General features: G+C 27.0%; 1 protein-coding gene across 2 annotated transcripts; it reads left to right on the top strand.

Annotated features, from left to right (window-relative positions):
- Positions 1-295: 295 nt before the first annotated feature.
- On the top strand, positions 296-11767 carry LOC122509479 (heterogeneous nuclear ribonucleoprotein U-like protein 1). Of its 2 annotated transcripts, none has more exons than XM_043623596.1 (7): positions 296-543; positions 1403-3804; positions 4018-4183; positions 6415-6651; positions 6940-7201; positions 7657-7951; positions 10116-11767. In XM_043623596.1, exons 1-7 carry the CDS (start codon positions 414-416, stop codon positions 10170-10172), a joined length of 3549 nt encoding a protein of 1182 aa, XP_043479531.1. In that variant the 5' UTR covers positions 296-413; the 3' UTR covers positions 10173-11767. The 2 variants fall into 2 exon arrangements, with proteins under 2 accessions (XP_043479531.1, XP_043479532.1); XM_043623597.1 differs by having other exon boundaries at positions 7657-8009.
- Positions 11768-14575: the final 2808 nt, after the last annotated feature.

Genomic DNA, 14575 nt, shown 5'->3' with positions numbered 1-14575 from the left:
TCAAACAATAAAGGGAAATACTGGTAAATACTGAAATTTCGCTCCCTTTTTCTTGCACAGTGTGGATAAAAACCAATTAAATTTAAAAGACAGAACAATTAACCAATGAAAGAGAAACCCGCCCTCAAGTTACCAATGAGAATTTTTTAGAGTAATTGCAATTTGTTCCTGTTAATTGTGTTTGTTTCCAAGCAGCCAATCAAAATTGGTGTTCGGTCAAATGGTATAGTTGCGCCAATCAGCGAGCGCCTTTAGTAATACATAACGCTCGATGTTTGCAAGTGTGTTGTACTTTGTTGTACCGCCATATTGTGTATGCAACGCGGGTCAGTGGTGCGTGTGTGAGCATTTTATAAGCATTTTCATCAAAAAACAGTGCGTGTGTTTCTAGAAACTGTATGAATTCATAAATCATGGATCCAGCAAAATTAAAAGTAGTCGAATTACGATCCGAGCTTTCGAAACGAGGGCTGGATACAAAGGGTAACAAGGCGGTCCTCGTTGAGCGGCTTCGCCAGGCGCTAGACGATGAGTCTGGCAATGGTAAGTTTTTTTTTATAATACTGATAAATATCGTTAAATTTTTCCATACGATTATGTCTTATTGTTTATGACGTTTAACAACGTTGGTTCAACAAGTCTCTTTCAATGTAGCAATGATTGTTGTTGATTCAAGCTTCATGGCTTGCCATGTTAACACTGTTTTGAAATTATCTATAGGGTGAACCATAAAACTAATAATCTGACCTCGTTCACACGAGAATCGTATAATATTTTTTAAATATTGATTTTGCAATTTGATTAATTAGAAGATGTTAATAGAGTTTTCCTTGATTTTCATTTAATGTTTTTATGTGGTGATATTTTGATATCCTTTTTAATTTATATTTCTTCGAGTTGTTTTTTTTTTATGAAATGTATTTTTTGTAAGTTGATTGTTATCTTGACCTAGGTTTTTTTTAACAATATAAGGAAAATATTGAATGAAATTGCAGTTTAATTTTTCTTTTATTGTTACTTTGGGTTACTTTCAATTTTTTTATTTAATGGAATTGTTATTAACCTAAAATATTGATTTTTTAAACAATTTTTTTGTAGGATATTGTAGTTAAATTGGTTGAATTAAATTTTATTTTACAATTATATTATGACTTTAAAAAGAGTATTTATTTATTTTTGAAATTTAAATAATACGAAAAATACTAACCTCAAATATTGTTTTTCTGTTTAAAGGGTTTAAAATTGATAAGTGATTCTAATCAACAAGTATTTATTGAAATTATTTTGTTTAATTCTTTTTATTTTTATTATTTTGTTTATTATTTTAAAGTCAGAAAATAGATTTAAAATAGAAAAATTCCTTTGGAACATTTTTAATCTATTTAATTTGGAATTATTTCAGAACCAACTGAACGAGTGGAATCGAGTCCAGAGCAAGAGAATGAACGTGAAAAAACGCCAGAACCGCCAAAACCGGCGAAGACGCCATCAAGGCCGATGCGCAGCACAAGACACCAGGAACAATCACAGGATGTTCAAGATTCACCAGTGCCAAGAACTCCAACACGAGGGGGCACTAGATCTTCAGCCAGGGCCGTAACTCCTGACAAGAAACCTCCTGTTAAATCACCGGTCGTCGAGAAGGCAAACGAACTCCCGACAATTACAGAAACACCCGGCGAGGAAGCTTCACCACAAAAAGAACCTCCCAAGAAAGTTTCCAAAAAACCAGAAGAATTAGCTCCAGTAGAAAAAGCAGCAGCTGCTGAAAAAAGTACTGAAAAAAGTTCCGAAAAAAGTACTGAAAAAGTTACTGAAAAAGCTACTGAAAAAAGTACTGAAAAAGTTACTGAAAAAAGTACTGAAAAAATTAACGTCAGCCCTGAAAAGCAAGAGGCACACGTTAGTCCTGTCAAAGTAACACAGGAAGTAAAAACAAGTCCCGCTAAAGCATCACAAGAATTGAAATCAAGTCCTGTTAAAGTTTCACAAGAAGTGAAACAAAGTCCTGTCAAAGCCCCACAGGAGGTGAAAGCAAGTCCTGTAAAAGCCCCACAGGAAGTTAAAGCAAGTCCTGTAAAAACCCCACAGGAATTGAAAACAAGTCCTGTAAAAGCCCCACAGGAAGTAAAACAGAGTCCTGTCAAAGCCCCACAGGAAGTGAAATCAAGTCCTGTCAAAGCCCCACAGGAAGTGAAATCAAGTCCTGTAAAAGCCCCACAGGAATTGAAAGAAAGTCCCGTGAAGGTACCACAAGAAATAAAAGCAAGTCCCACAAAAGCTGCACAAACAGTCGTCAGTCCTTCAAAATGTACAGAAACAGCTAAACCTATCCAAGAATCTCAAAAGAGTCCCGCTAAATCACCAATTCAGAGTCCAATTAAAACTGTTCCGGTTACACAACAAAGTCCCATCAAATCTCTTCAAGAAAGTCCCGTTAAATCGGAACCAACTAAAGAGAGTCCAGAAAAATCGGAACAAAAACTCACGAGTCCTGTAAAATCAAATCTTTCAAGTCCCGCAAAACCATCCGTTACAACACCCGTGAAATCTGATACAAAATCCGAAAAAGAAACAAGTCCAACTAAAGAAGAATTAAGCCAAAGTGATGAGAAAAATACAGAAGATAATATCACGGACTTTACGGAGGACATTGAAATGAAGGATGATGAAGAGGATCCAGGTTGTTATGCACATCTAATTACAAACGAGGAGGAAATGAAGAGTTTCGATGAGGAAATGGACAGTTCTGATAAATACGAGAATGAATCGAAGGATAAGGATGAGAGTGAGAAAATGAAAAAGGACGATGATATTAAAGTGGATCGAAAACGAAAACGTTCACTTAGTCCCGATGATGAGTCAGGAAAAATTACTTACACACCAAAAGCAGAGGAGGAACCTGAATTGGAAGAGAGCGCAATGGCTTTGTCATGGTACGATTCGGATTTGAATTTAATTATCAAGAAGGAGGGTTTCTTTTCGGCAACGCCAATGCATAATGATGGTTTCGGCTATGTTTGGGCCGGTGCACGAGCCACTTATGGTTTTAATAAGGGGAAAATTTTCTACGAGGTTAAAATCACGGAAAATTGTTCAATTACCATACAAGATGAGGAGAATCCACATTTATTGCGAGCTGGATGGTCAGTAATTGGAACGTCAATGCAACTTGGCGAAGAGCCATTGAGTTATGGTTACGATGGAACTGGCAAAAAATCGACAAATAATGAATTTTCCGATTATGGAGAAAGCTTTAGTAAAGATGATGTTGTTGGATGTTATCTCGATATGAATTCAGATAATGTCGAAATATCGTATACTGTTAATGGAAATAGTTCAGGACCTGCTTTTATTATTCCCAAAGCAGAGCTTGGTGATAAGGCTCTATATCCACATGTATTAACGAAAAATTGCACGTTTATTTGTAATTTTGGACAGGAGGATCCTTGGAGTAGTACAATTTTGGATGATTATGTTTTCGTTGGAAAAGTTGATGTGAATGATCGTGTTCTTGGACCACAGAGGCCGGAGAAACGGGAGGATTGTGAAATGTTGATGCTTTGTGGTCTACCTGGTTCCGGTAAGACGTATTGGTCCATCAAGTACGCAGCTGAGAACGCTGATAAAATGTACAACATTCTTGGAACGAATGCTTTAATTGAGAAAATGAAAGTTATGGGACTGCCACGTAAAGCAAATCATCAAGGAAAATGGGAAGTTATTGCTGATAAATGCTCTAGGGCTTTAACTAAATTGGTCGATGTTGCCGCTAGAAGGAGACGTAATTACATTCTTGATCAGGTGAGTTTATCTCTCCAGTTGATTTTACTGAAATTAAATCTTAGTTTCCTCTTCTTTCAATCAGGAAAATTAATTTTTAGAATACTTGATTTCAGATTGATCAAAAACTTATTGATCAGAAAATTCAATTTAAAATATAAATTTTAAAGAATGTTTGGAAATATTTAATCGCTATTTAATGAGTCTAATGTTTTCCTTATCGATTGTTTTCAGAACAACGTATATTTAACAGCCCAGAAGCGTAAAATGCGACACTTCCAAGGATTCCAGCGAAAAGCGATAGTCATTGTACCTTCGGAGGAAGAATATGAAGCTCGTTCGAACAAACCTGAATATGTCGAATATAAAACCATTGAAAGTACTATTCAGGAAATGAAAGGTACGTTAATTTGAATTGTTTTTCCCCTTTTCAGGACTCTGGTGACTTTTTTCGACTATTTTCAGAAAATGCGCCTTTTTTCGACTTATTTTGATAAAATGCGACTTTTTCGACTTTTCTTCTCCATATTACGATAGAAAAAATACAACATATGAAACTGAAGTTACCAACTTTTATGCAATGAAAATTTTTTCTTTTGATAATTGTTTTTTAATGTAAGAAGCCCTTTAAAAAATTGCAAGTGCATCCATATTAAGAAATAAACTATTAGCAATAGAAAAAAATTGCTTCTGAAGCGAGGAAATAATAATTTAGTTGAAATTTCGGGATATTTGGAAAATCCACGACAAAAATAATTAAAAATCACTGATTTCCTTGCCATAGATCATCTTATAATTTTTTTAAATGACTTCTCACATTAAAATAAATAATTAGTAAAAGAAAAATTGCTTATGAGCTGAGGAAATAATAATTTTGTTGAAATATATGGTTTTTTGGAAAATCCGTGTAAAAAATAAAAATTACTGATTTCCCCGACTTCGATCTTCTGAAATTTTTTAAAGGGGTTCTAACATTAAAATAAATAATTATCAAAAGAAAAAATTGTCATTGGATAAACGTAGGTAACTTCAGTTTCATAAAATGTTTAAAATACTTCTTGTTTAATTGTGAAAAATTCTGAACTAAACTAAATTTTTAAATTTAAAGAGATTTGCTCCTAAGATTTGCTCCTCACCTTATTTCTTCGCAGCGTATCTCAAATAATCTCACAAATTTTAACTCAAATTTTTGTTATTAATAAAATTAAAAATTAATAACTTATTTTATTAACAATTTACTTGAAGGATTTTATATTTTTTGGCGTAATTAGCTAAAAACATACCAAAACAATTTTATTTTTGGGTCCGGAATTTTTTAAAAAATGGTCTGGAAAACCTGGAAAAGTCATGGAATTTTAAAATCGATGTTTTGTGGCAACCCTGAAATACTATGAAAATTAAAATTTTTTATTCCTTTGAAAATACTAAAAACCATAAATTGTTCTTTAATTTTCTTTTTCATCTTTCAAACTTTGAAGCAAACCCTGAGGAGTTACAGTTTGTAATTTTTATAAAAATTCAATTTTTGTATTTAAATAATTTAATTCTCGAATAACTTTCTGAAAACTATTACAAATTAATATTTCAGCGAAGAATTTTACTTAAAAATTCTAGAAATTCTAAAAATTCCCAAATATTAGACGAGTTACAGTAAAAATTCTTAGAAATAATTAAATTCCAAAAGGTTTAAAATTGATATTTTTGAAAATTTCAATTTTGACGAACTTTAATTAAAAATTCTAAAGAACTTAGTTTTGTAAAACAATTTTTGTTCAAATTTCTTTAAATTAGTTGAATTTTTAAATATATATTATTTAATAAGAAGACTTCTGACTAATCGAAATTTCCTTACGTTCAAAATTTCTGTCTCATATATTGAATTGAAAAGAATTGAATTTTATATGAATTTTAAGTTAATTTTTTGAATTATAATTTTAATAAATAGTATTTAAATTTATTAAAATAATAATTAAACTTTTAAATAAATTTAATTAAAAATTCTAGAAAATAATTGAATTTTAAAAGAAACAATTATAATTTTTAGAAATAATTAAATTTGTTTTCTTTTTTGACTTACTAGCTCCTCCGACGGCCGCAAGCGGCCGTCTACGGTGCTAGTTTTTATATGTCCATTGTCCAAGTCCATTATTTCATTAATAATAATATTCAAATTTTTTCAGTTAATAATTTTCTAATTTATATTTGAAATGTTGACGTTTTTTTTGACAATGCAAAATAAGATTTATTATGAGTACTTTCTCTTAACAAAAATAAAATTTATATATTCGCGCTCTTTTTAAATAACATACGACTGCAGCGCCACCTTCACATGTACAAACAATTTTAAAAACACCCTTCTATTAAGATTTTACATTCTCATTGCCCATTCTTTACTTCGATACTTTTCGATACATTCGACCTTTCCACTCCATGTCTTTTTTAAGAAAGGATTTTAAAATTTAAAATCGAAAACGATTTTTTTTGCGCCTTAAAGTCGATTTGAGGCCGACTTTTTTGTATTAACTATTAATTAATAATATTTAATTATTAATTAAGATGTTAAGTTAATTATCAATTATATAAAATTTAATGATTAACGATTATTAATTTTTCAATTTTTTTAATCTTCAGCTAATTTTGTGGCCCCGGCTGTTGGCGAGTCTTTCAATGCAGTCGAGTACGTTGAACAAGGTGAAGAGGAGGCTAAAACTTTAATTGAAAAATACAACAAAGAAGCTAAAGAAGCTGGATTTGGCCAGCAGCATGAGAAGAAACGTTCTCGTTTTGAGAAGGCCGAGCATCGCGATGGATCATCCCGATCTAGCCGGGATAATCGAGATCGCGAAAGGGATAATCGGCGCTCTGGATGTAAGTGATATTTTATTTTAAAACTTCGATTTTATTTTTACAGAAAAAAGTTTACTTTTAGAAAATTTTTCCTTTATTTTTCTTTTACTAAACAATAATTTTTACAAATTGTATTAATAGTGCAATTCTTCTATAATAATAATTATTTTGTCTAACAATTTGCAATTAATAATTTTGTCCAACAATTTCCAATTAAAATTTTTTTATAAGTTTGCAATTATAATTTTCTATAATAGTTTGTAATTAATAATTTTTCGCAACAATTTCTAATTAATAATTTGTTTGTAGATTCAGATAGAAATCGTAATTCATCTTGGAGAGGTGGTAGCAGCAGCGGCGGCGGTGGCGGAGGAAGTTCCAGTGGAGGATGGAGAGACAGAAATCAACGTGGCGGTCACATGAGATACGGAGGTCCCAATAACTGGAGAGGACGAGGAGGTCCAGGAGGTTCTCAACATAATCGCTCTGACAGAAGAGGAGGCAATGACAGAAGGTCTTCAAACGATCGCAATCGATCTGTGGCACGTCCCGGAGGTTGGGGTCAATCAGGGTGAGTTTCCTTCGAAAAAAAATTGAATTCAAGGGGATTTTTAAGAATTCAAAGTTTTAAAGTTAAATTCCTTACAAAGCAATTTTGACTAATGCAAAAATTAAAAAATTAAAAAAATTTATAAAAAGTAAAATAAGTATAAAGTTACTCTCTAAATATGAATTAGTGAAAATATTTACTAATTAGTATAAATTACTTTTTATTAGTAAAATTTACTAATTCAAAAGCAAATGTCAGTCACTAATTCGAATTAGTAAACATTTTTACTAATTCAAATTTAGAGAGTAACTAAAAGTAAAATAAGTAAATTACACAATATTTTAAAGTAAATTTCGAAAATTGTATTTACTTCAGGTTTAAAATAAAAAAACAAAATTATGAAATAAAATTGAGAGAATAGAAGAGAAGAGAAACGAAATTGAAAATGATAATAAAAAGGAAAATGTTTTTTGCAGTTACCAAGGTTCACAGTCGTCTGGCAGATGGGGAGGACAGCAAGGAAGTTGGGCCGGTGGTCAAGCATCAGGATGGAATCAAGGAGGCAGTGGATGGGATGGTGGCCAACAGCAATGGGGTGGCAATTGGAAAGGCTACGGACAAAGTAGTTACGGTCAACCTGGATATGGCTCGTCAAATTACGGCAATGGAAATTGGGGCGGCAGTTGGAACAACCAACAGCAGTATTACAATCAGCAGTATTGGGGCCAAAATCAACAGAGCGGACAAACGACAACAGCTAGTGGTCAAGCTGTAAGCAAACAATAATAATCCACCATAATTAATATTGTTTTGCAAAGTGGAACAGAAAGTAAGATATAGATACCTCTAATTATTCTTGTAACCATATTTACACAACGGCATTCAAGATTTCTATAATAAGAGGTTGAAGACCTTTTTTTATATACATATATATTATATTTATTACTCTTTTTTCCCCAACAAATTTTCTTCTTTTTTTTTTTTTGGGAACGAGAAAAACTGTTTCTATGTTGTTACTTCTGTTCTTTGTGATTTGTTTCTTTCTTCATTAAAACTGACATTTTGTGCCTTTCTGAATGCTAATAATAATATAATAGTTAAATATAAATGATAAAAACATTAAAAACCCGTTTCATCGAGACTTCTTTTTTTATATATTTCTTTATATAAATGATTGAAAATATTTAGTTTTATTTCTGATTTTTCTTTCAAATTACAAAAGCTTATTGTACTTTTTGCTCACACTTCATTAGAATAATAATTTTTATCGTATATTCTTTTTATTATAAAAAGAAACAAATTTTCTCATTTCAATCGAGAAGCAGTGCTTTTTTTAATTCTTAATTATAATTCAAAATGTAATTATTGTAACATAGTTTTGAAAAAACATTGTCGTATGAAAATGTTGAATAAGAATTATTCATTTATATTGTAATAATGAAAATTGTCAAATAGGTACACATTTTTCAAAATGTACACGAAAATATGAATTGTGTGAAAGAAATGAGTGATTTTCTTTTTGTATGTCTAAATTGTAATCAGAGTAATTCTCCTTTTTTTTAAAGTATAATATTTATTGAATAATGTAGACAAATCTGTGCTGTGCAAAAAAGTGTTACAAGATTTGAGGTTTTCTATATTTTTTGTCTATGAAGATAAAAAAAAAATCTGTTTTCCAACTTTCTATTCATTATTTTTACAGTTACATATAAGGCGTTGACGTTTTAATCTATTATGCATCTGTAATTTAATCGATTCTTTTGTTTATATAAAAAAAAAGATTCGATTAAAAGAGAAAAAGTATCTCACGTTACGAACATTCATCAGAGACTATATAAGGACTGACTTATTAATACATATTCAAAAACAAATTTTAAATCATATTTTTTTTTGATAAATCATTTGATTTGTATTTTTTTCTAATTAACTTTGAATAAATTTAGTCTAAATGAGCGAATTGAAGCGAACATACGGCTTCATTACAAGTAGTTTTACAAGTAAATAAAGAAATTAATTAATTTTAAGAACTGATTATTAGGAGAAATAAAGTATGAAAAATCTTTTGTGTGTAAGCGATTAAAAATTGAAGCTTTTAGATAATCTTCAATTATGTGTTACAAAACTATTTTTAAATTAAATTTTAAGTATAATAAATACCTAAGCCAAGAAATTGAGAGTTTATTTTCATATTTATTCCATTGGTGGGAAATTGAAAATCATTTTTTTTTAAATAAGATGTAAATTTTACATTCATTTTTAATTCGACAAAACAAATTTGTTTTACTATTTATTTTAAGGTTTGTTAGAAATTAAATTATAATTTACCCCAAAAGTAAGAGATATTTTATTGACTTTGAATCAAAATTTCTAATTTTTTTTTTACAATTTCATTTTTTGATTGTGATTGGATTTTTTATTTTAATTCAAGAACATGTTCAATAATTTTTTTATGAACTTGTAATTGAAATATTTTCTTACTTTTTTAGTAAGAATTATTTTTTCAATAAAAATTTTTAATTTTAAAAAGAAAATTGTAAAAAATGCCGTAAGTTTGCTCTTTCGACTTGATTTTATTATTTTGAAGTCGATTGAAAAAAATTTAATTCAAATAATCGATTATTTAATAACGTGAAATATTTAAACGAAATAATTATTGACTGAATCAAAGATAAATTAAAATCAAATATAGAAGTTATTAGTTCAAATCTAATTTAATTAAATCAAATAGCTCTAGTGATTAAATATTTATAAATTTTCTATTATAATAATTAATAATCTTTGATACCAAGTAATAATTACTATTTAAAAATATTTATAAATAATAATTACTATTTTAATTTAAATTAAAAAATAAATACTATTTAAAGAAATACAAATAATTTTTTTTTTAAATTATAAGAAAACAATTTTTAAAGATGATTTTTTTTCATTTTAGACAAATTCATCGTCTGTTACATCGTCATCCTCGAAGCGCAGTGATGAGACTTATTGAACAATAGCAGACAGCGTATAGTTTTTCCTACAAAGGACACTTGATCAACAAAAAGAAAGTAGGAAAAAATTTTCAATTCCAATGTATAATTTACATTTGTTACAAGTACCTACTAAGTTCAAAAAGCACGAATATTGCTTTATCTGTCATCAAAAATCTAAATTACGTACACATGACATTAATAATGTACATTATTAAAAATAGACTTTGAAAAAATAAGATTAATAGAAAAACAATCTCGATTATAATATATAATCTATTGACTATTTTTATTTTTTAAATGACGGCTCGTTGTAAGAAATTTATATAATAATTATGTGCAATCAACTTTTCGATTCACATCGTATATGAAATTTACGAAATATTTCTTTTGCTTATATCATTTCTTTTTTAATAAGTTAATGACGAACGTATGATTGTTTTTCTATTTACTCATATTTATATGATTTCATAGATATTAAAAGGAACAAGAAAGAAATAAGAAACAACTTTTTTGAGTCAATCATATTTAGAATATAATTATAGCCGATTAATGTGTACAGTAATTATAATATTATTATAATAATGATAATGATAAGAGAAAATAATAATCCTTATATAAAATCTGCTCTGTACAGCTTTGCATTAATAATAATGATGATAATAATAAGAATGATGATAATGCATTTTGTAAAAGCAGAGTAGATAATATTCTATTTAGAAGGAAGATTGTTTTATTAAAAAAAATTACTAAGATTTCGTTTGTTTTAGAAATTGATAGAACATTAATTAAGTGTAAGTGCTTTAAAATAATAAAACAACTTTCGTTTTGAATAAAAAATTTTACGTTTCTTTATCTTTATCTGATTCGTAAAATTTATTATTCACAGTTTAAATAAAAAGAAAGGGATGTAAAATAATATTACAACAAAAAAATCACAAATTAAGATTTTCAAACAACATTAATAATGTTTAAGGCATAAGAAATATAAGAAATTCTAAATACGAGATCCGGATAAAAGTCGATAGATATGTCAGTTATATTATGCGTGTGTTAGAATTATGTGTCACGCGGTAAGTGGCAGATATTTACTTTATTTTGAACTTAGTGAATCGAGTGTAAATATGTAAAATTACACAATTAACTCATTTAAAAAGGAAAAAAAAATGATTTTTTAAAATTTTCTCTTTAAATAGTGAACTTGTATTTTTTTTTTTAATGCGTAAAGAAATGAAAATTTCGTTTTCATTTTGAAGGACGTGTTAAATAATGTGACGTCACCAATCAAGTCTTTAATATTCTATTTATTTATAACTAAATTTAAAAAATTAAAAATAAATTAATTTTCATTTTGAAATCATTCGAGTATTTATTGATAATTAATTTTGAAAGTAACAAAAAAAATCTGTTAATAATTTTTTCTCTTTTTTTATTATATAAATTTACAAAAAGAAAACATTAAACTTTAGTGTAAAAATAAGAATGTCACGAATATTTAACGATTCGATTCGCGATGTCATAATTATGTGTCAAATGTCCTTAATTAAAATATCTTATGTAAAGATAAACATTAGTGATAGATGATAATTCAATAAAAATGCGATTAATGGAGAAATTGATTTTGGATTTATTAATAAACATTCATTTTTGATATATAATTTAAATTTTCATTAGATGACTAACTAATTATTAAACTAACAGTTTAATTTAATTACAAAATTTCTATTCTTTTGTTGCGCAGTTATCAATTGTTATTTTATTTTACACTCGATTCTTGTTATAACGAATCTCGTTACAACGTTCTCTCGTTATAACGAACATTAAAACTCTCGATACAACGACAAAAAAAACACGAACGAATTTAAGAATTTAATTTAACCAAAATTTTGGTTAACTCAAAAAAAACGACAAATTTAATCGACTCTTAAATTTATTTAACCTAAAGAATCTAGTGATCCGATTATTATTAAAAATACTTACTTTTTCTTTAAACTGATTTCATAATTCAAAAACTTTTAATATAAATAAACATACTTTACGAAAAATTTAGCACGTATTTGACGTTTGAATAGAACGTGAAGTAGGATTCTCTCCTTTCGTCGTAATATCGAGATTTTGAAGTCCCGAGATCGTCGTTATAACGAGAATCGAGTGTATTTTCATCAAAAATTGTTTACAAAACAGATGAAGGTGTAAACATTTTTTATTTAAAGTGGTCAGAAAATGTTATTCATAAAAAAGGGGTAAAAAGTGTAGAAATTTAATTCTTTGCGTTTATTTTTAAAATGACGCTTTTTATTTCAATTGGGAAAAAAGGGGATAAATTTTTCATAACAATCAATTATTGTAAAACACTTAACGCGATTAATTACAAGACAAAAAACACTGCATATTCTACTTTCTTTATTATAAAGTAAGCATCCGGTACAAATTTTATTTAGTGACTATTTTTTTTATTTCCTTGCGTGAGAACTGAATTTTATTTAAATTTTCAGGGTTTCTACAGATCAGGGAATTCAGGGAAAAGTAAGGGAAATTAGAATTAGTCAGGGAAATCAAGAAAAAGTCAGGAATTTTCATTAAAAGTACTGGAAAAATTAATTTTTTAGAATCTATAAAAAAATTCTAAATTCTGAAAAAATCAAATATATTGAGAGAATTAAATAAAATAGTTCTGAGAAATTCAATTATTTCGAAAAATTAAAATAAAATTCTTTTTAAAATAGATTATTTCAAAAAATTTAGACAAAATTTTTTAAAAGATTTAGTTAATAAAATTGCAATTTTAATAAAATTTTCCTATATACAATTCAATTAATTTCAATACAATTCTTCGAAAAAAATCTTCGAAACAATTCAATTATTTTCATAAAAAATAAAATTCTTCCAAGCAATTCAATTATTTAAGAAATTTTAATAAAATTCTTCCCAAGAATTTAATTCTTTTCAATAATAAAATTTTTCACAGAAATTTAATTATTTAAAAAAAATTTAATAAAACTCTTCGTCAGATTTCAATTATTTTCAATTATTTTTAATGAAATTTCTCGAGATAAAATTCAATTATTTTCAAAAACTTTTAAAAAATTCTGAGAAATTCAATTATTTAAACAAAATTTGAATAAAATTCTTCCCAAGAATTAAATTCTTTTCAGTAATACAATTTTTCACAGAAATTCAATTATTTAAAAAAAATTTAATAAAATTCTTCGTCAAATTTCAATTATTTTAAATTTTTTTAATGAAATTTCTCGGTGGAATTTAATTATTTTCAAAAAGTTTCAAAAAATTCTGAGAAATTCAGTTATTTAAAAAAATTTTGAATAAAATTCTTCACAAGAACTCAATTCTTTTCAATAATGAAATTTTTCACAGAAATTCAATTATTTAAAAAAAAATTTAATAAAATTTTTCGTCAGATTTCAATTATTTTTTATTTTTTAATAAAGTTTCTCTATGAAATTTAATTATTTTCAAAATGTTTTAAAAAATTCTGAGAAATTCAATTCATTAAAAAAAATTTAATAATATTCATTGCAAGAATTCAATTATTTTCATAAATAACAAAACTTATAGCAGAATTTAAATTATTTTTTATACAATTTTAAATAAAATGATACAAAGTTGCATTCATTCTTAATTTTTTTTTTAAATCACCGAATGAATTCAATTATCTATACTTAAAATTTTAAATTATAATTAAATATTAAAAGCATTATAACGTGAATTTTTAAAAATAATTGAATTTTGAACAGATTTCAAATTAAAATCTTTGAAAATTTTTTCAAAAATTAATAAAAATAATAAATTGTTTTAAAGCGTAATTTTAATTAAAAATTCTGGAAAAAATAATTGAATTGAAATCACTCGGTTATCTTTAATTATTAAAAAAACATGAAGAAATCAATCACTCCGAGTCTTCGACTCGGAGTGATTGATTTCTTCTTGTTTTATAATAATTTTTTTATAAGTTGTTTAATTTCAAAAAGGTTTGAATTTGAATGTTTTGAAAAATTTTGATTCCTAAGGAAAAATAATAATTAAATATTTATTTTAATAAAGTTATTGATGTTTTCGAATAATTTTACAATATTAAAGAAATTTCTAAATAAATGTAATAGAACATTTTGTTTGGGTATCTAATAATTTTCTGAGTGAATAATATGCAGGGTAAGGGAAAAAATTAAAATTTTCTTTGGAAGTCAGGGAAAAGTGAGGGAAAAACAAAATTAAATATTTAAAACCCTGATTTTGAATTTTTCAAGAAATATTTTTTATATAATTGAGAAAAACATTTCTTATTATTTCTGGGTAAATAACTTTCAAATTATTTAATTTATTATTTAATAATTATTAATAATAATTAATAATTTCAAATTAAAGGAAATTTTTAATTTTTAAACATGTTGAGAATTTTAAACTT

Source organism: Leptopilina heterotoma, unplaced genomic scaffold (genome assembly GCF_015476425.1).
Source record: "Leptopilina heterotoma isolate Lh14 unplaced genomic scaffold, ASM1547642v1 Lhet_60, whole genome shotgun sequence".
Taxonomy (NCBI): Eukaryota; Metazoa; Arthropoda; class Insecta; order Hymenoptera; family Figitidae; genus Leptopilina; species Leptopilina heterotoma.
Note: the sequence above shows the minus strand (reverse complement) of the source record. Positions and strands in the feature narration are given on the sequence as shown.

What these genes read in the sequence shown, in the direction of transcription:
- LOC122509479 (XM_043623596.1), top strand. Translation starts at nt 414, where the DNA reads ATGGATCCAGCAAAATTAAAAGTAGTCGAATTACGATCCGAGCTTTCG. An exon ending in AGACGATGAGTCTGGCAATG is followed by an intron (nt 544 to 1,402) that starts GTAAGTTTTTTT and finishes GAATTATTTCAG; the next exon opens with AACCAACTGAACGAGTGGAA. An exon ending in GGATAATCGGCGCTCTGGAT is followed by an intron (nt 6,652 to 6,939) that starts GTAAGTGATATT and finishes ATTTGTTTGTAG; the next exon opens with ATTCAGATAGAAATCGTAAT.